Source organism: Marmota flaviventris, chromosome 11 (genome assembly GCF_047511675.1).
Source record: "Marmota flaviventris isolate mMarFla1 chromosome 11, mMarFla1.hap1, whole genome shotgun sequence".
In the NCBI taxonomy this organism is placed as follows: domain Eukaryota; kingdom Metazoa; phylum Chordata; class Mammalia; order Rodentia; family Sciuridae; genus Marmota; species Marmota flaviventris.
This window is the reverse complement of record NC_092508.1, coordinates 1006156-1024703: the sequence shown is the minus strand read 5'-3', so window position 1 is coordinate 1024703 and position 18548 is coordinate 1006156. Positions and strand designations below refer to the sequence as shown.

Here is an 18548-nt window from a genome sequence, read left to right as displayed (position 1 = left end):
GGCAGGGGTGACCAAGGGGCAGCCCCTGGGGACACACCAAGAGTGCAGGCATGCTGTGGGGACCAGGGTCAGCCCTCAATCACAGGGCAACAAACTAAGACCCAGAGAAGCTGAGAGGTGGCCAGTCCCCCACACAGCAAACCCCAGGAGCAGGTCTGGGAGGGCCTCAGAGGCCACAGAGCACCCACGGCCCGAGTGGGCTCAGGACCCGCAGGGGACCTCTATACACGCAGGAAGGGGCCTGTGTCCGTCCCTGAAGCCCTCACTCTGCCAAGCTCCAATGTGGCCAAGCCCCCTGCAGCAGATTGGATCAGAGGGAATGTCCCCCAAGGCTTAAGAGTGTTGAAACTCAGCCCCTCTGGGGGTTAGAGCACAGAAAGAATCTGACCACAGTGGTTAGAGTGGGGCCTTCAGGGGTGATCGGGGTTAGATCAGGCCATTGACAGAGCCCCCGACTGACCCCTGGAAGCTTTATAATGTTCCAGAACACACACATGTATCTCCTGTCTCTTGTCACATGATGGGCCAGGTTGGGACTCCACCAGTAAGAAGGCCATCACCAGAAGCATCCCCTGGACTGCAGACCAGCCTTTTTCCTAATAAACCTTTTTCCTCTAAAAGTTACCCAGCCTCAGACATTGCATTATAGTAACAGGATGGATTAAAATCCTCATATTCAACTGTAAAAAGTTGAAACACATACTCGGTGGACGGTGCACACTGACCTACTGAGGCAGAAACACTGGAGGGGTGTCCTTGTAAACAGAGGACCCGGGCTTGTCCTGTAGGGCTTCCCCATCAGCATGTGGTGCCCATCATGCTGCAGACCCTGGGAATCTGCCTGTTCTACACCTGGGAAACCTAGGCCTGAGTGCTCTTACCTGTCCCTTCCTCTGGTGAGGCCATCCCAAACCCCTTCCCTGTCCTTACTCCTCCACTGGGTCAGGAGCCAATTCAGGCTCCACCCCTGGCCACCAGAAGCCCAGGGTTTTCAGTTTGCCTTCACAAATGTCCCCTGCTCCGCCTCCTTGGACACGCTCCCAGCCCACTGCGGACCAGTGTTCCCACTGCAGTGCTGGACACTTGCAGATGACAGGTGCCATGTCCTCTGCCAGGTCCCGGCCTGTTTCCAGTGAACCACGCCCAGCCCCCCGAGGGTGGCGAGGGCTCAGGACTGACGTCTGGCCCCTCTTACAAGCTGGACACTCTTCAGAGTGGCAAGCGGGGCCGGAAACACATACTCGGTGGACGGGGCAGGTCAGAGACGGCAGAGCCGCCCGACAGGAGGGCTGTGGCTGGAGGGAGCTGTGCCCTGTCCCCAAGGCTGGGGCAACAAGCAGGTGCCAGAGAAACAGGGCCTGGCCCTGTGCTGGCTTCCCCCGCAGGAGGCTGCTGTCCAGCAGTGCAGGCAGAGGGGCAGTGGCTTCCTACCCCTGGGCACACCCGTGGGAGGCAGCATTCACTCTGTCCAGGGTCTGTGCCTCAGGGCTTGGCAGCAGAGGCTGCTGCCTTGGAGAAGGGACCCCCAAAGGCCAGGCAGTGGCTGGGCCTGGCCGGGTGCCTCCCTGTGCTCCATCCCCTTGGCTCCCGATCAGGTTCCCTTCACCTCCCAGCTCCATTGCTCCCCAGTGCAGTCTGCCCACCAGGGACCTGGCGCTGCCTTCTATCAGGTCATCAGGGTACTGGACCCTGACACAGGGGTGCCTGTCCCCTACTGCAGTGTCCCAGGACAGGGCCTGCGGGGTCAGCATCTGCTGAGGGTGGAGTGGGTGAGCCCCTTGGCCAGGCTTTGAACTTCCTGGACAGGCAGCTTCCCATGCAGCCCTGCAGCCCATGAGGTGGGGCCTGCAGGACCCAGGGATGGATGACTGAGCCAGCTAATGCCGTGGGTCACGGCAAGGAAGGGCAGGAGGGGACCCCGAGGTCTCCACGGGACCTATGTCTGGGCCTTTCCCCAGGAGGGTGGCAGAGCCTCTTGGCAGAAGCCAGTTTCCAGGCCTGGTGGGAGGGGGGGGGAGGCCCGAGCCGCTGCCCACCCCATGGTGGTCTCAGGAGAACAGCCTGACGAGGACCTCGCTGCCCTTCGGGGACACCCATTCCGATCCCTCCACTCAGGGCAGGCAGGACGTGGAGCCCAGGGCAGGGTGCACAGATGGGACGCAGATAGGTCTGGACCACCCTCGTCCTGGCCCTGTGTGCCTCCCGGAGGCCGAGCATCTCACTGTGCGGCATCTCACTGTGCCTTTCCCAGGGCTGAACAGGTTCACCCGAGGCTGGTTAGGGAGCACGCACATCCGCCAACCCCGGGGCACCCTGAGCCAGCAGCTGTCCTGCTCTGCTCGGGAAGGGACCTGGAGCTGCAGAATATTCCACGCGCAGTCACATTCCTACAAACATCAGGGCTCAGTCTGGTGGCCCCGGGGACCTGGCTCCTCCCCACACCCATCACCTGCAGGGCAGCGGCACTGCCCCCCACAGTGGCTCCCTGGCCCACAGAGCTGGGCCCTGGGAGGAGGCTCCTGCCCCACCCTTGCTGAGCAGAGGGTAGGAGCCTCGGGAGGCCTGGGCTGCTGAGGAGGAAAGGTGCTCCCTCTCCTTCCAGTTGCCAGAGCTGGCCTGCTCCACGTCCACCCCAACCCTTCCTGGAGGCCCTGGTGTGGGCAGCGGGGGTTATCTGCGACCCGCCAAGCACCCCGCAAACCTACAGAAGGTGTGGAACCTGAATATTGGACAGACCCAAACTTGAACAAAATGCAGACGCATGACCTCGTGAGATCACACTGAGAGATCTCCCTGGGAGCGGGGAGGAGGCTGAGGGTTCCCAGCCCAGGACAATTCTGAGCACAGGGACGCCTGAGCCAAACCAGCTCACCTCCAGGACCAGCAGTGGGCTGCCTCCTTCAGCAAGCCTGCCCCAGGGGACCCAGGGCGAGGGAGGAGGGCCCCGGCTCAGGCCTGTGCAGGCTGTGCCCCTCCTTGGCCACCTCTGTAGTTGACCCTGGGCAAGGGTCTGCCTCACCCAGCTCCAGGTCCCAGCAGCCTTTAGGAAGATGTGCTCACCTAGGTAGGTGCATCCACGTGCTGCCCCAGGGGGCCCCTTCCAGGCCAGTTTGCCCTCAGCTAGTTACCTGGTGCCCAGTCAGGCCCATCTTTACTGGCTCACCACCGTGACCTGATAAGGACAACCTCCAAAAGTCTGGACTGTGCCCGCCCAGCCCTAGGGCTCTGTCCAGGGAGCGGCCAGTATTTTCTGGGCTGTACAGCTTAAAGGCTCAAATGTTCATGGCTTCAAAACAGCTGATCTACTAATGACCACCATGAAGGTCTGACCACCATCCCATAGGCCCAGAAGGTGAGACTATGCAGACCTGCTTTTGGAACACCCTGCGTTCTCCTTAGATAAAGCCTGGATGAGGACCTTGGAGGCCATCTTAGGGCCTTCCTGAGCCCCTGCACCAGACCAGGGAGGGGCAAGGCCTGGAGTCAGGGGAGCAGGAGCTGCAGCCTCTGGGGCCTCCGGGGGGGAACCTGGAGCCAGCCCCGCCCAGGGTCGCAGGGGTCTCCACGGACTCACTGCCTGCCACTTCCAAGAGGGAAGGCACGGCCACAGGCAGGGCAGAAGGCTGGAGTGCGTCCGTCCTGCAGCCCTCCTGAGGTCTGGCCAGGCAAGGGGCTCAGGCAGCCGTGGAGTGTGCTGGGATGTAAGCTGCCTGTGACTGGGTCCCCTCTGCCCCAGACCCTGTGTTCTTGGCTCTGCCTGCTACGGCCCTGGTAGGGAGTGGCTGGCCCATGCAGCTGGGGCAGCCCAAGGCAGCCTGGCCTGCATGCAGGAGACCCCTGTGCCCACTCCGGCCAGGCTGGGGTGTCAGCACAGGGTGGGCAAGGCTGTGAGGGAGGAGGGGCCAGCCAGCATCTATGAGGCAGGAGCTACCAAGCAGCCACAAATAAGAAGGGCAGGGAGCACTCAGCCAGGGGGTAGGTAGCAGAAATAAAAAATAAAAAAACAGAACCATATTCCAAGGAAATAAAGTAATAAAGAGGGAGAAACAGGAGGAAACGGTGAGCAAGTTTATAAGAATCAAAAAGCTGGAAATTAAATGTTCAGGGTTGTGTGGGCGGTCAGGGAAGGAGGCAGGGGAGAGGCTGAGAGGAACCAGGGACATGGATGATACCTAGGAATGTCCGAATCAAGAAACTGCCTGCAAAACACAAACAGTCAGAGGTTAGTGAGGGTCATGGGGAGCGGGCCAGCAGCGGGGCAGCAGCAAGGGCAGCAGAGAGCCACCTGTGGTGGTGGGCCCACTCTGAGCCAAGGCGGCTGCAAAGCATGGGTCCTGGGAGCAGTGGGTGGGGGGGAGGCTGAGGCCATGGCCAAGCGCTTGGGCAGCCCGAGGCCCCTGGGCCTGGCTGGGACTGCCCACTATCGTGGGGTCCATCCTCAGCCATCCAGACACAAGAAGCCCTGACCATGCGGGCCTTGAGGAGGGAGTCACAGGCTGTGCCCGCCTGGGGCCACCAGCCGGAAGAGTCCTCCTCGGGTTGGGGAGCCAGGGGAGCAACAGCAGAGCGGGCGCCAAGCAAGAGGAAGCGTCTGGCTAGTCTACACTCCCCCTGGACAGGCCTTCCTGCCTCCTGGGACCCAGGGCTGGCCCACCCTAGCTCCTCAGCCCCTGGGAACATGGCTGAAGCTCTTCAGTGACATGTTCCTGGACCCCAGGAGCAGGGCGAGCTGTGTGGCCCAAGCCCCATCTGCCTGAGGTCCAGCAGCCACCTCCGACATCACCCTCAGCTTAGCCAGGGCCACGGCCACCCAGGGAACCCCTCAGCAGCCAGGCTGGCCAGAGGAGGACAGAAGACCCTGGAAATATAGCCCTCAGCACAAGGAGAGAGTGTGGGGAGGAAGACACCCCCACCCACATCTCCCCCTGCCACCTCTCATCCTGCCCCAAGAATCCTGGCGCTCCTGTGTCAGGGAGGGTCAGAGGCGGGGAATGAGGTCCTCTTCCAGGACCCCCACCCTTCCCTCTGGGTCCTGGTCCACTGAGACAGGAGTGGTGGCCCACACCCCAAGGGCAGCACCCACACGGGAAGAGATGGCCTTTTCCATGCCACCCTCGTGGTGACAGGAAACCTGAGGTCAGAGGGAGAACCAGGCCCTGACCACCCTACTGTCTGCCTCCCCTCCCCTCCCAGATGTGACTCCCAGCCTGCCCACCCCGTGCCATCTGCAGGAGGGACCGTCCAGCCCTCTCCACCCCCTGGACTGGATGGAGGTGAGTTCTGTAAGAACGAGGGTCCAAGCCACATCTGCACGTCCAGGTCTCTGCCTCCACCCAGTCACCCTGTGCACTGTCCCCACCGCTCTCTGACGCTGCTCTGCCCAGCCCTGGCTTCACCTGAGGCCGCCCAGGTTTCTCCTGGTGCCGAGGGGTGACCCGCCCCTGGCCTAGCCCTGGGGTGTCTCTGAAAAGGCAGCACTGTTTGGACCCGAGACTGGGAGAGCAGGGGACGTCTCCGGCAGGGCCCTGTCCCACGGCTGGCCTTCCCTGGCAGAGCTGCGGCCCCTCCCCCTCCCCAAGCACACCCACCCGTCTAAGAGGCTCTTCCTACAAACAGCCCCCAGCCCAGTCTCCAAGGGCGACGTCAGGCCAGGTGCAGCGCGCAGGGCACGGCCTGGCTGGGGCTCGGAGTCCCTACCAAACCTCCCCCGACCTCTGGAAAGCAGCTCTCGACAGCACGCTGGCTGCCACCACTCTTCAGGAGGGTGACTCCACATCCCTGACCCCAGTCAGCCTCAGATGCCGCCCCTCTCCCATCCCACCCACCCTGCCAAACCCCACAGGCCAGCCAGGTGTCCCTGAGACCTGAATGGCCCCCCACTGCCCTCACACCAGGACTGCACCCACCCAGGGTGCATGACAAGAGCATGTGACAAGCAGAACCCTGTGGTCACACCTCCACCCTGAGCTGCTGGGCCACCAGCTCCAGGACCCTATCCCCAGGACCCAACAGGCTCTAGGCTGCCCACCATGGGATGCATCCTGGGAGCAGGACCTGCTTGTCCACCCACTGTCCCAGCCACTGCCCCACCTGCCACGGAACTCCTGGGGACAAGACCTGGCTCCTACTCCAAGCCTATGCTGGACCCTCTGCCAGGTGTCACGGTGGCATGATCCAGGGTGGAGGTCACATAATAGGCGAGAGGCCTGGGGGCCACCAGCCTCCACTCGGGCACCTGTCCCATCGATGTCAGAAAGCAGGTGGGAAGGCTCTGGGGCCAGACGCCTGGTGGCTGGGTCAGCAGAGGCCATGGGACTGGGTGCTGGCCGCCACCCCTCAGGGACTCACCGGTCATCCTGGGCTGGGTGGACATATCCAGACGAGAGGATGTTGAGGGACAGGATGTTGGGGTCGATCAGGGACTCGTCAGTCTCCGGAGTGTTTCGGATGCGACCTGTGGGCAAGGTCATTGAGAGGTGTCACTTCCCAGGAGGCTGGCAGGGGTGTAGGGCGGAGGTGCAGGACACGGGTGCAGGACAGGAGCTCAGTTAATGAACAGCCGTCCACAAGGCTGTGGAACGGGCAGCAGGCAGGTGGCAGGCGAGGCCCTGGCCCGCTGCTTCTCCAGGTGTCCCTTGCAGGCCATGCTCTGTTCCTGTTTCTGATGGTTCTGCCGGCCCAGCTGGAATGCATGGCCTTGCACTGCTGGAAGGAGCTGACCAAGAGATGGTCCTGCTTCCTTTAACACAAGTCTGCCCCGCTAGTGACGTCCACTCTGGAAAGGGTGAACCAGCCAGAGACAGCGGGCTCTCCCCTCTGCCACCCGGACGTGGCCAGGATGTCTGCACGCTGGGCCACCCGGCCTGGCTGCTCCGACTTAAGCTTTGCAGCATCTGGGTTCTGGGAAGAGGGGATGTGGGCCCTCCTCATGCCGGGGCCCTCCAGGACTTGGGGTGCCTATGACAGGGAGGGGCTCAGTGCAGGGACAACCTGCCCAGACAGGACCCCAGCACTGGGTACAGCAGAGCTCTCGTCTGCAGGGAGTCTGGTGAGCACCTCTGGTCAGGACAGGGACACTGGTGGGGCCTGGCCTGGGGTCTGCTCCCAGTCAACAGCCCTCCAATACTCCCCAGCCCTCAGGAGCCCACCCACCCAGAGCTCAGCACTGCCCCAGGATGTCTCCTGTCCCTCACCCCTTTGGGGAGCCCCTCCCAGCCTATGGGGAAGGACCTGGGGTGGGGGAAGGCTGTGAAGGGGGCCAAGGGCCTGGACAGCAGTCAACTGCTCCAGAAAGTAAGTGGGCTGTGAGCCCCATGTCCAGTCAAGTGTGGGAGACCAACCTCACACGTGACTGAGTCGCACTCCCTGGCTGGGTGCTGAGGCGCTCAGTCACAGAAATGTGGCAGAGCTTTCCCCACCCTTCTTGGGTGTGAGGGTCAGTGTCTCGTGCCTGGGTGTGACTTGCTACAGCCCCATGGTGAAGCTACACTCACCTGTTCCTCTGTAATCTAACCCCTTGCCCTGCTTAGGATGGAATCTTCCACATACAAGTGCCTTGTGTGTGTCCCCTCCTCTTACTGTGCTCTTGGGTGTGGCCTACCCAGGTGTCAGTCAACCTGCTGACAGTGGACATCATGAAGATAGACTCAGCCCCCTGAAACCTGACCCCTTGCCTCATTTGAATAGCTTCTCCTCAATAAAAGGGGTCAGCACGTGCTCTCTCTCTCTCTCTTCCTGCGAACCCTTAAGGTCAGAGGAGCCGTCACAGCGACCCCAAAGAAAAAGGTAATTGTGTCTCTTGGGTGGTTATTTTGTGCAGCCCAGTCAGTCCCGTTTACCTGGAGTGACCCTGAGCCTTTTTCGTCTCGAGAACTGAAACCTGGCAGTCAAGGCTGCTGGTTCAGGAAGCCAGAGGCAGCACCCAGTGCTCATCCTGGACTGGGGGCTGTGCACAGGGGGCAGGATGTCCCCTGTCCCCTTTCATTCCTACCCTTTCACATAAGGGACATCAGTGTCCACATTTTAAGAAAGGGAGGAAGATGGATCATGGGGTCGGCTCAGGGTGAGCTGGAGGGACCTGGGCAACAACAGACCCCAAGGCCCGTGAGGATACAGCTCTGTGTCAGACCCCGCCCCCCCGGGTGCAGACAGTGGGCACAGGATGTCGGGATCCGCCCCCGGGGTGGCGAGGTTCAGAGGCCAGCTGTGTTGTATCTTTGCCTTTGAACTGATTCCCTCTTTGGGTCTGGCCAAATAGGAGGGTTTGTGCACCTGCTTCATGCTTTCTCTGTGTGAAACAGACACAAAGCTTGTAAAACGAGCCTCCCTGCCAGGGTCCTGACTCGGACGAAGAGCAGAGGGTGCACCCAGGGATAGGGCCCCTGAGCCCCCTCCCTGCCTGGCCATCGAAAGGCCGGGACCTCAGCAGTGCTCCCAGAGGGGCCCCCCTACACCCCAAGGCAGAGGTGGGGCTCACTTTGGCCCCACGCTGAGATGGACACCTGTCTGTGCCCCAGAGTGAAAAGGGACCGGCGGATTCCGCACAGCTTAGGAAGGAAACATCTGACAGACCAGAGTGGAAACAAGAGGTCAGGGCAACGCCAGGATGTCCCTCTGGTGGTGGTCAGGGTGGCCTGGGTTTCCCCAAAAGTAGACAGCCCCCCGTGTGCAGGTGGGTGCAGAGGTCCCACAGTGGTGGGCCCTGATGTCCATGGCCAGCATGCTCGGGGTCACCTGTCAGAGGACAGCTGCCTGCCTGGAGGACTATGTGGAGGTCCGTGCAGCAGGGGCTCTCCCCCAGCCAAGGACGGGGATGGCCCTGCCACCCACCGCCAGGTGAGGCAGGCAGGGCCAGAGAGCACGCTTCCCACTGGCCTTGATCTGGGCCTTCTGGCCTCCAGAGCAGGGGATTTCTGTGGCACTTTGGGCCAACAGCCCCAGAACACTGACTCGGATTAAGCAGGAATTTGGGAATCACCCCCCAGGTCCAAGGCTCTCCTTTTTGGCTTAGGGACTGAGGCACAGAGAGGTTTCGGGACTGAGCCAGGCCACACAGCACACTAGCATGCCAGCCCAGCCCTGAGGCAGCCCCACGTCCTGCTCACCCACGACCAGCTCGCGCACTTCCTTCCAGCGGATGTGGCTGCCCGTCTCATGCAGCAGCGTCACAGTTATCCGCCTCTGGATGCCCTGTGGGGCACAGGAGTGGGGACAGTCAGACCCCCAGGGTTATGGGGGGCAGGGGAGGACTGGGCACACTATGGGGGCAGGCAGGGCTTCACACCTGGTGGAGGAGGAAGGTCCCCATGCAGGGCATGCCGCCACGGTGGTCCACCACAGCAGGGATGTAGCTGGAAGAGAAGAGGGTGAGATGCTGGCTCCTCCCAGCGCTGCCCTGGCATGGCCCTGGTCCCAGAGAGAGCAGGCACGGGCACAGGAAGACATCAGCTGCCTCCACAGACAGAAACACCCCGCCAGAGGACAGGGTCAGCTGGGCACCAAAGCCAGGCCACACCTCCTTGACCATCACCCCCAAGCCCTGTCCAGTCCCTGAATTGCCCGGGTAAAGTTGCAGCAGGGGTCCCGTCGCATGCAGCACAGAGTCCAAGCCAGCTCGGGCCTCCCCCGCTTGGCCCCTTCTGGGCCACCAGCCACACCAGGCAGCCACGGCCCCTGCGCTGTGGCCTGGGAACCTGGCTCCCCTGTGCCTCTTCAGGTCTTCCTTTCAGTGTCCCCCAATCATGTGTGACAACCCTCCATGCCTGCCACCTCCAGCCCCAGCCCCGACTCCAGCCCTGGGCCCTGGACCTGGCGCTCAGCCCAGCCGCCAGATTGTCCGTCAGCCCCACCCCTCAGCGGGGGTGTCTGCTCCTTCCCCAGCACCTAGGAGGCCACCCACACCAGACACCTGCTGAGAGGACCCCTGGATGGTGGGAACCAAGAGGCTCCAGGCCTGGCCCCTCCCTCTGCCCCCCGTGATGCCCTGAGGACCTGTCCCTGACCCCAGCGTGGGCTCCGGGGCCGTACTCACTCCCCGTTGGCCTCCAGCTCGCAGATCTCGAAGTAGACCAGCAGATCGTACTTGCAGTGGCAGGGTCCCGGGCAGGGCCGTGTCAGCGTGCTGAGCTTGGTGGCAGGCACTGGGGACAGGCGGACACACACTGAAGGATACCTGACCTGCTACATGGCGAGGGCACACTGGGGTGTCCACCAAGGTGGCTCCTCAAGAGAAAAGCCCGGCAGCCAACCTGGCACAGCACACATCTGTGTGCTGCCTGGACCGTCCACTGACTGTACGTTGCCCAACAGGCCTTGTCCTCAGTCCCCACTAGCCCCTCGCTTGTGTCCAGCTCCTGATAGCTTCCGTCCCCCAGTGGACCCCTCACAAAGGCCCTTCCTCTATCAACTCCCATCTGAGCACTGGCTGGTTCACCTAACAGCTGTGGATCCAGATGTCTGTCCTGAGACCACGGGGAGACAGTGGCCAAGGAGCAAGAGCTGGAACCAACCGCAAGGCCCGCTGGCACACGGTGCAGGGTCAGCAGTCCTGGGGAGGGGAGGCTCCACAGCACCCGCCTGCAAGACCCCGCCTCACCGCAGAGGGCCCTGTTGGCACCCACAGCTCGGGCCCCTGCCCCGGTGAACCAGGCGAGTCCCACCTACCTGGCTTGGACAGTGGCATGACCCGGGGAAAGTGTCTGCGGGAGGGCCTCAGGGGGCTGTGGAGAGAGAGAGCCTTGGGAAGGGGACGTGGCAGGCTGGAGCTTGCAGGACGCTTGTGGCCGGCTGCTAACCCTCAGTCTGTCCCTGCCTCCTGTCTCCCACCAGGCGAGGAAAGGCCTGATCTCATGCCCTGGACCTGTGTGGACAGGAGACAAGGCCCCCCACCCCGGACTCCAGGCTCTGCCCCAGAGGCCCCACAAGGCCACAGAGAACCAGGGGGGTGGAACTCTGGGGGTCCCAGGCCCGAGGCTCCAGGACAAATGATCCCAGAATGCTACAGAGCAGACGGGCTCCAGGCAATGCCGGCCATGGCCCCTGTCTACCCTCGGCCCAGCTCTGGTCCTGCTCCATGGTGGGGGGGAGATGGAGCTGGTGACGATCTGGGCACAGAGGCTGATCACAGTTGTCCCACACTGAGTACCTGGGAGGGCTCAGCCTGGCCCAGAGGGCTCCATCCCACCCTCTGGGGCCCAGGGTGAGGGGGACCCCCACTCTCAGGGCCCAGGTGAGATGGACCTGGCTCTCTCTTTCTGAGCCCCTGGGAGGCTACATGGGGAGAGGGGGTGGACAGACATGCCCAGATAGAACTGCTGGACAGCAAGCACCCCGACACTACCCGTGCTCAGCGGGAGGCCGAGTTTCCAGACTGAGAAGCCAGACCAAGCGCAGAGCTCTGGCTGAGCCATCCTGAGTCCTGCAGGCCCCAGGTGAGCGGCCTCCGGCAGGCGGGAGGGGCCTCAGAGGCACGCGGGCTCTGCAGCCTGAGGTGCAGGCAGTGACTGGGGAGGCGCCCCTGCCCTGTGATCCTGGCAGCTGACCTGAGCACATCCTTGCAGAGAGGCGGGAATGGGTGCTGCTGGTAGTGGCCAAAGACCTCGAACACGATGGGCTGGCTCCGGATGTACTCGATGAAGGACTTGGTCACCTCCACTGCGATCTGGACATCAGAAAGCGTTCAGTCTCCAGGCAGACCCAGCGCTCTAAGGGACACTACCAGCCCACCCTCCGCCCTCTGGGGGACAACACTCCCTGGCAGACCCTGCCACGAGGCCTCTCCTCCCAAGACACACCCAGGCCGGAAACCAGGGGGCAGCCCACTTCCCCAGGGCATCTGGGGCCAATCGCTTGGCTGCCTTTCAGAACACGGAGCCCAAGAAGGAGACCAAAGCCAGGGCTCTCCTGCTACCCTTGCCCTTGCCCACTCACTAAATTATGGGGTGAACTTGCACCCCCCAAATCCTGCCCTTAAGTCCTGACCCCAGGGCCGTGGAATGCAGCTGTTTAGATACATGACCGATAAAGTGAGGTCACAGAGTGTGCCTCATCCAGTGTCCAGTGTGGCTGGGGTCTGGACCCCGACGCAGGAAGGAGCCCCAGGAAGGAGCAGCCCGCTGCCACCTGACGGGAGGAAGCAGCCCCAGAACCAGGCTCGCTGCTCAGAGCCGCGTCACAGCGGCCAGCCGGTGAGCACTCCTCCGTCTGTCCCTAGATCCTGCTCTGTCACCAGGCCAGCACTTTCCTCCCCACCTCTCAGCCTTGCTGGACTCCCGGGGCCTCTCAGGACTGTGCTCAGGCATCCTCTGGCCCTCCTCAGGCCCAGCCTCCACCCTGTCCCTGCACCCAGGGTGCCCTCGGACAAACCCAGCCAGGACCTCACTCGACCCTCTGTGCCATGTCTGCCCTTTGGGGACACACAGCCTGCTGCCCTGTGTAGGCCCACCCCACATGGCACTGGTGGCCCATGCTCCTGCCAGGCAGCGTCCTGCCGAAGCTGTCCAGAGCAGACGGGGGCGAGCAGGTGAGGGCAGAGGGCTCAGACGTACGTTCTGGACGTGGTAGAAACCGAGGGGGGGGCCCCTGCCCGTGTTCTTCAGGGGCTCCGTGGAGAAGGCCTCATCATGGCGGTGGATGAAGCTGCAGGTGGGAGGATGTACTTGGTGGGGGGGACGTGGGGCAGGGACCACAGGCCTCACTGAGGGTCACATGTCCTGGCCTTCACAGCCCCCCAAACCTGTGTCTCACTTTGTGCCCCAGACTGACAGCCTCCTCAGAGTACCTCTCCTGACAGTTCAGGGACAGAGGGCGGGGCAGCCTGGGGACAGAGGGCAGGGCAGCCTGGGGACAGAGGGCAGGACAGCCTGGGGACAGAGGGCAGGACAGCCTGGGGACAGAGGGCAGGACAGTCTGGGGGGGTAGAGGGCAGGGCATCCTGGGGACAGAGGGCAGGGCAGCCTGGGGACAGAGGGCAGGACAGCGTGGGGACAGAGGGCAGGACAGCCTGGGGACAGAGGGCAGGACAGCCTGGGGGGCAGAGGGCAGGGCAGCCTGGGGGACAGAGGGCAGGACAGCCTGGGGACAGAGGGCAGGACAGCCTGGGGACAGAGGGCAGGACAGCCTGGGGGACAGAGGGCAGGGCAGCCTGGGGACAGAGGGCAGGAAAGCCTGGGGACAGAGGGCAGGACAGCCTGGGGACAGAGGGCAGGGCATCCTGGGGACAGAGGGCAGGACAGCCTGGGGACAGAGGGCAGGACCGCCTGGGGACAGAGGGCAGGGCATCCTGGGGACAGAGGGCAGGACAGCCTGGGGACAGAGGGCAGGACAGCCTGGGGACAGAGGGCAGGACAGCCTGGGGACAGAGGGCAGGGCATCCTGGGGACAGAGGGCAGGACAGCCTGGGGACAGAGGGCAGGACCGCCTGGGGACAGAGGGCAGGACAGTCTGGGGACAGAGGGCAGGGCAGCGTGGGGACAGAGGGCAGGACCGCCTGGGGACAGAGGGCAGGACAGCCTGGGGACAGAGGGCAGGGCATCCTGGGGACAGAGGGCAGGACAGTCTGGGGACAGAGGGCAGGACAGCCTAGGGGACAGAGGGCAGGACAGTCTGGGGACAGAGGGCAGGGCAGCGTGGGGACAGAGGGCAGGACAGCCTGGGGACAGAGGGCAGGACAGCCTGGGGACAGAGGGCAGGACAGCCTGGGGACAGAGGGCAGGACAGCCTGGGGACAGAGGGCAGGACAGCCTGGGGACAGAGGGCAGGACAGCCTAGGGGACAGAGGGCAGGACAGTCTGGGGACAGAGGGCAGGGCAGTGTGGGGACAGAGGGCAGGGCATCCTGGGGACAGAGGGCAGGACAGCCTGGGGACAGAGGGCAGGACAGTCTGGGGGGGGGTAGAGGGCAGGACCGCCTGGGGACAGAGGGCAGGACAGTCTGGGGACAGAGGGCAGGGCAGTGTGGGGACAGAGGGCAGGGCATCCTGGGGACAGAGGGCAGGGCAGCCTGGGGACAGAGGGCAGGGCAGTGTGGGGACAGAGGGCAGGGCATCCTGGGGACAGAGGGCAGGACAGCCTGGGGACAGAGGGCAGGACAGTCTGGGGGGGGTAGAGGGCAGGACAGCCTGGGGACAGAGGGCAGGACAGTCTGGGGACAGAGGGCAGGACAGCCTGGGGACAGAGGGCAGGACAGTCTGGGGGGCAGAGGGCAGGACAGCCTGGGGACAGAGGGCAGGACAGTCTGGGGACAGAGGGCAGGACAGCCTGGGGACAGAGGGCAGGACAATCTGGGGACAGAGGGCAGGACAGTCTGGGGACAGAGGGCAGGGCAGTCTGGGGACAGAGGGCAGGGCAGTGTGGGGACAGAGGGCAGGGCATCCTGGGGACAGAGGGCAGGACAGCCTGGGGACAGAGGGCAGGACAGTCTGGGGGGGGTAGAGGGCAGGGCAGCCTGGGGACAGAGGGCAGGACAGTCTGGGGGGCAGAGGATAGGGCAGCGTGGGGACAGAGGGCAGGACAGCCTGGGGACAGAGGGCAGGGCAGTCTGGGGGGGGTAGAGGGCAGGGCTCACTTAAACTGGCAGAAGATGTCGGCGTATTCGGCAGAGATGCTGGAGGCCTGCAGGACGGTCACACGGAAGGTGAAGGTGCTGCCCAGGCGGAGGTGGTCCAGGGCAGCGTCCAGGGGCCCATCCAGGACGGCTTTCTCAGGGCTGTCCAGCAGGAGACCTTCTGGGGGCACTGCTGCTGGGAGTCGGGGGAGCCACAGGGTCTCCAGGCTGTTCTGCGGCCACATGGCGGGGCTGGCAGCCAGGCTTGGTACCCCTGAGGGGACCTACCTGAGCAGGTATTGTTGTTCACCTCGTCGGCCGAGGGCCCTGCATCTGCGCCCTGGCCCTGGCCCTCCACAATGCGCAGCTCTTCCTGAGAGGTCCCCGAGCGAGCCATCCCCACCCCGGGGCAGGACTCAGACTGAAACTGTGCAGGGTGCAGAGTCAGAGACGGGGAGCTGGGAGCTGGCCAGGTGGGCCATCCCGGCCCGTCGCACCCCACAGGAGGGTGTGCAGCCCTGGGCCAGGGCCTGCAGGGACCCGTGCTCCTGACCTGCCCCTGCTGCGGACCCGGACCCGCGGCCACAGCCTGTCCCCGCCCCCGCTGTGAGCGGCCACCCCTGACTGCAGCCACCCTTGACTGCAGCCGATTAACCCTTGGGAAGAACAGGAGGCGGGCTTTGGGGAATGGGGAAGGGAGCGTCCTCTTGCAGCCGGGGCCCTCCCGTGGGCAGGACACAGGTAACCACCCGTTCCTGGGCATTCCTGGCACTGACACCCCTCTAAGAGGGGGAAGCGGTAGGGTCACGTGCACCCTGCTCAGGGTGCGGAGTTGTGAGGCTCCTGGTGACAGGTAGCCAGGTGGGCACAGGCTAGAAGAGTGTCTAAGGAAAAGACACAGCCCTGAGCCTGGTCATCACAAGGGACCGTCCCCTCCTCTCTCTCTCCAGAGGGCAGAAGAGGGCGCCTTGGGTCTGCTCCTTCTCTGAGGCTGGAGGTGGTGGCCTCTGTGGGGCCTCCCTCAGTCTTCAGGTTAGGGCTGGGGAGGCAGGTGAGGGGGCAGTGGGAAACCCAGTGTGCCACTCAAGAGAGGGACACCGGGCTGTCTTCCGGAAGCTCGTCCCCACCCCCACTCTGTGCTCTGCTGCACAGGACCCAGGAGAGGCCAGAAGCCAGGAAGGGGCACTGCAGGTCGCAGAAAGCAAGAGACAGGACAGGCCGGTGCTTGGGGACGGGAGGGGAGCACCAGGATGCCCTCCAGGGGTTGGCGGTGTCCCCAGCTGCGTGGGGAGAACAGTGCCCTGTACCTTCTCGAAATGCTGGTCGTCAAAGGAGATTTTAGCGGTTCCTGACTGGCGGACACCAGAGCCGTAATCAGGGGCCTCTTCATCAGCTGCAAGAGGAGCCAAAGAGGTGTCTGGGTCCAGCTGGTCCCCATGGTGGGCACAGCCAGACAGAGGGCCTGCGGCCAGACTCACTGCTCTAGGGACAGCCAACGTCACCAACCACAGTTCAGTAACAACCAGGGCGGCGTCCAGGGCACACTGACCAGGAGCTGCCCCAGCATCCCGCATGTGGCTGTGTCCTTGTCACCACAAACTACATTGTCAAAACCTAACCATGGCCCCACCCAGATGCTCAGGTAGAATCATGCCACCACTCGTGCAAGCCACCCATAGCAGCCATCTGGACCCTCAGAGGCCCCACCCAATTCCCCAAACCCTGACCTGGCTTCTGATGGCCTCCAGACCCCAAGGCAGCTGACTGCCCAGACCCCATAACCTCCCTCAGTCCAGTTCAGGCCCAGGGGACTATCATGGTGCCCTCCTCTCCATCGCTGGCCCAAAGCCGCACAGCTCTGTTCTGCCATGGCCCAGGGCACAGTGGGGCTCAGCAGATAGGCTGACCTTTGCCATGGCTGCAGGGGTGGGGCACAGGTGACTTCTGTGCCCACCACGTCAGGCACCTGCCTTCATAAGCGCCCGCAGCAGCACATAAGCCAATATTAGGCAGCACTCAGAATACAGTGAGCCCGCGGTAGGGCCTTTTGCACAGGTCAGGACCCTGTTTCAGCCTCGTTTCCCGAGTGTGACCTGGAGACAGACCTGGGCTCAAGGCACCCTACACCTTCCTAACAATCTTTCCTTGTCCAGGAAGTGGGGAAGCCCACAGGGTGAAGGGTGATGACGCAGAAGTGACCCTTCTCTCAGAGATGAAGCTCCGGGCTCAGGTCCTTCACCAACTTCCATGAGGACCCCTCCCACCAAGGGCAGGCAGGACAACAGTGGCCCCCCACTGAGTGGGCCAGCCCCATGGCCTCTGGTGTGGCCCCATCTCAGCAGGTGACAGTGGCAGGAAGTAGCCAGCTTGGCTGTGCTCAGTAAGGACAGGAACTAGTGGGGCAGACGCGCGGATGGAGGCCTGGGGGGATGGGAGCAGCTTCTTCGGGGCAGTGGGTGGCACCGGACACTCCCAGCATCCCTGAGCAAGGGGGTTGTGCCAACATGGCACTTTCCTACAGAGGGGCCTGGCAGGAGGGGGACCTGTTTTCTGGCCCCTCCCTGCACTCTAGGCTTGCCCCCTGGGTCCTGAAGTTTCAGTACCATGGGTCACTGTGAGCGCCTTGCATTTATGTAACAATAGTGGGGGACCTGGGATGGTAAGAGGTACTGGGGGAGCACTTAGATGCTACTAGTTTTTACTGCTAATAGGGCTAGATTATCAGTCACGTTAACACACAAGGTGGAAGAGATATAGGGCCAGGAGACTCGACATCTGAGTGCGGTTGAAACTTCCAAGGGTAAAGAATATGAGCACCTGGGGAGGTGAGCACCTGGGGGAACTGAGCACCTAGGAGACCTGGGTGGGAGAGCACCTGGGAAGGTGAGCATCTGGCAGAGGTGAGTACCTGGGAGGTGAACACCTGGGGGAAATGAGCACCTGGGGAGAAAAGCACCTGAGGAGGTAAACACCTGGAGAGATGAGCACCCAGAGAGGTGAGCAACTAGGGAAGTGAGCACCCGGAGAGTTGAGCACCCGGGGAGGTAAACACCTGGGGAGATGAGCACCTGGGGAGATGAGGATCAAGTGGAAATGAGCATTTGGGGAGATGAGCACCTGGGGAGGTGAGCACCTGGGGAGGTGAGCACTGGAGGAGATGAGCACCTGGGGAGGTGAGCACCTGGGGAGGTGAGCACTGAAGGAGATGAGCACCTGGGGAGGTGAGCACTGGAGGAGATGAGCATCTGGGGAGGTGAGCACTTGGGGAGATAAGCACCTGGGGAGGTAAGCACTGAAGGAGATGAGCATCTGGGGAGGTGAGCACCTGGGGAGGTGAGCACTGAAGGAGATGAGCACCTGGGGAGGTGAGCACTGGAGGAGATGAGCACCTGGGGAGGTGAGCACCTGGGGAGGTGAGCACTGAAGGAGATGAGCATCTGGGGAGGTGAGCACCTGGGGAGGTGAGCACTGAAGGAGATGAGCACCTGGGGAGGTGAGCACTGAAGGAGATGAGCACCTGGGGAGGTAAGCACCTGGGGAGGTGAGCACTGGAGGAGATGAGCACCTGGGGAGGTGAGCACTGGAGGAGATGAGCATCTGGGGAGGTGAGCACTGGAGGAGATGAGCATCTGGGGAGGTGAGCACCTGGGGAGGTGAGCACCTGGGGAGGTAAGCACTGGAGGAGATGAGCATCTGGGGAGGTGAGCGCTTGGGGAGATAAGCACCTGGAGAGGTAAGCACTGAAGGAGATGAGCATCTGGGGAAGTGAGCACCTGGGGGAGGTGAGCACTTGGGGAGGTGAGCACTTGGGGAGGTGGGCATTTGAGGAAATGAGTACCTGGGGATATGAGCACCTGGGGAGGTGAGCATGGAGATGAGCACCTGGGGAGGTGAGCAGCTGAGAGATGCCTTTTGTCGGCCCACTGTCTCCCCAGGGTTCCCTGTGGGATGAGGTCCATACTGCAGGACTGGAAGGTGCCCTGGGTGGGGCCTGAGCAGTCCCCTGT

The 18548-nt window shown here is 63.0% G+C and overlaps 1 protein-coding gene across 18 annotated transcripts in view; it reads right to left on the bottom strand.

The window, feature by feature from the left end:
- Kif1a (kinesin family member 1A) overlaps positions 1–18548 on the bottom strand; it is a 64432-nt gene that overhangs the window by 13273 nt on the left and 32611 nt on the right. For 11 of the 18 annotated variants that reach the window (XM_034637193.2, XM_034637198.2, XM_027951726.2 and 8 more), the window contains 10 exons: positions 15849–15934; positions 14830–14968; positions 14563–14734; positions 12546–12636; positions 11541–11659; positions 10663–10718; positions 10031–10139; positions 9284–9350; positions 9105–9189; positions 6349–6454 (listed from right to left, as the gene is read on the bottom strand). In XM_034637193.2, the coding sequence (XP_034493084.2) occupies positions 6349–6454; positions 9105–9189; positions 9284–9350; positions 10031–10139; positions 10663–10718; positions 11541–11659; positions 12546–12636; positions 14563–14734; positions 14830–14968; positions 15849–15934 (1030 nt within the window). Of the gene's footprint in view, positions 1–4172; positions 4200–6348; positions 6455–9104; positions 9190–9283; positions 9351–10030; positions 10140–10662; positions 10719–11540; positions 11660–12545; positions 12637–14562; positions 14735–14829; positions 14969–15848; positions 15935–18548 lie in introns of all 18 variants that reach the window. The other 7 variants (XM_034637197.2, XM_027951727.2, XM_034637199.2 and 4 more) reach the window with 2 other exon arrangements.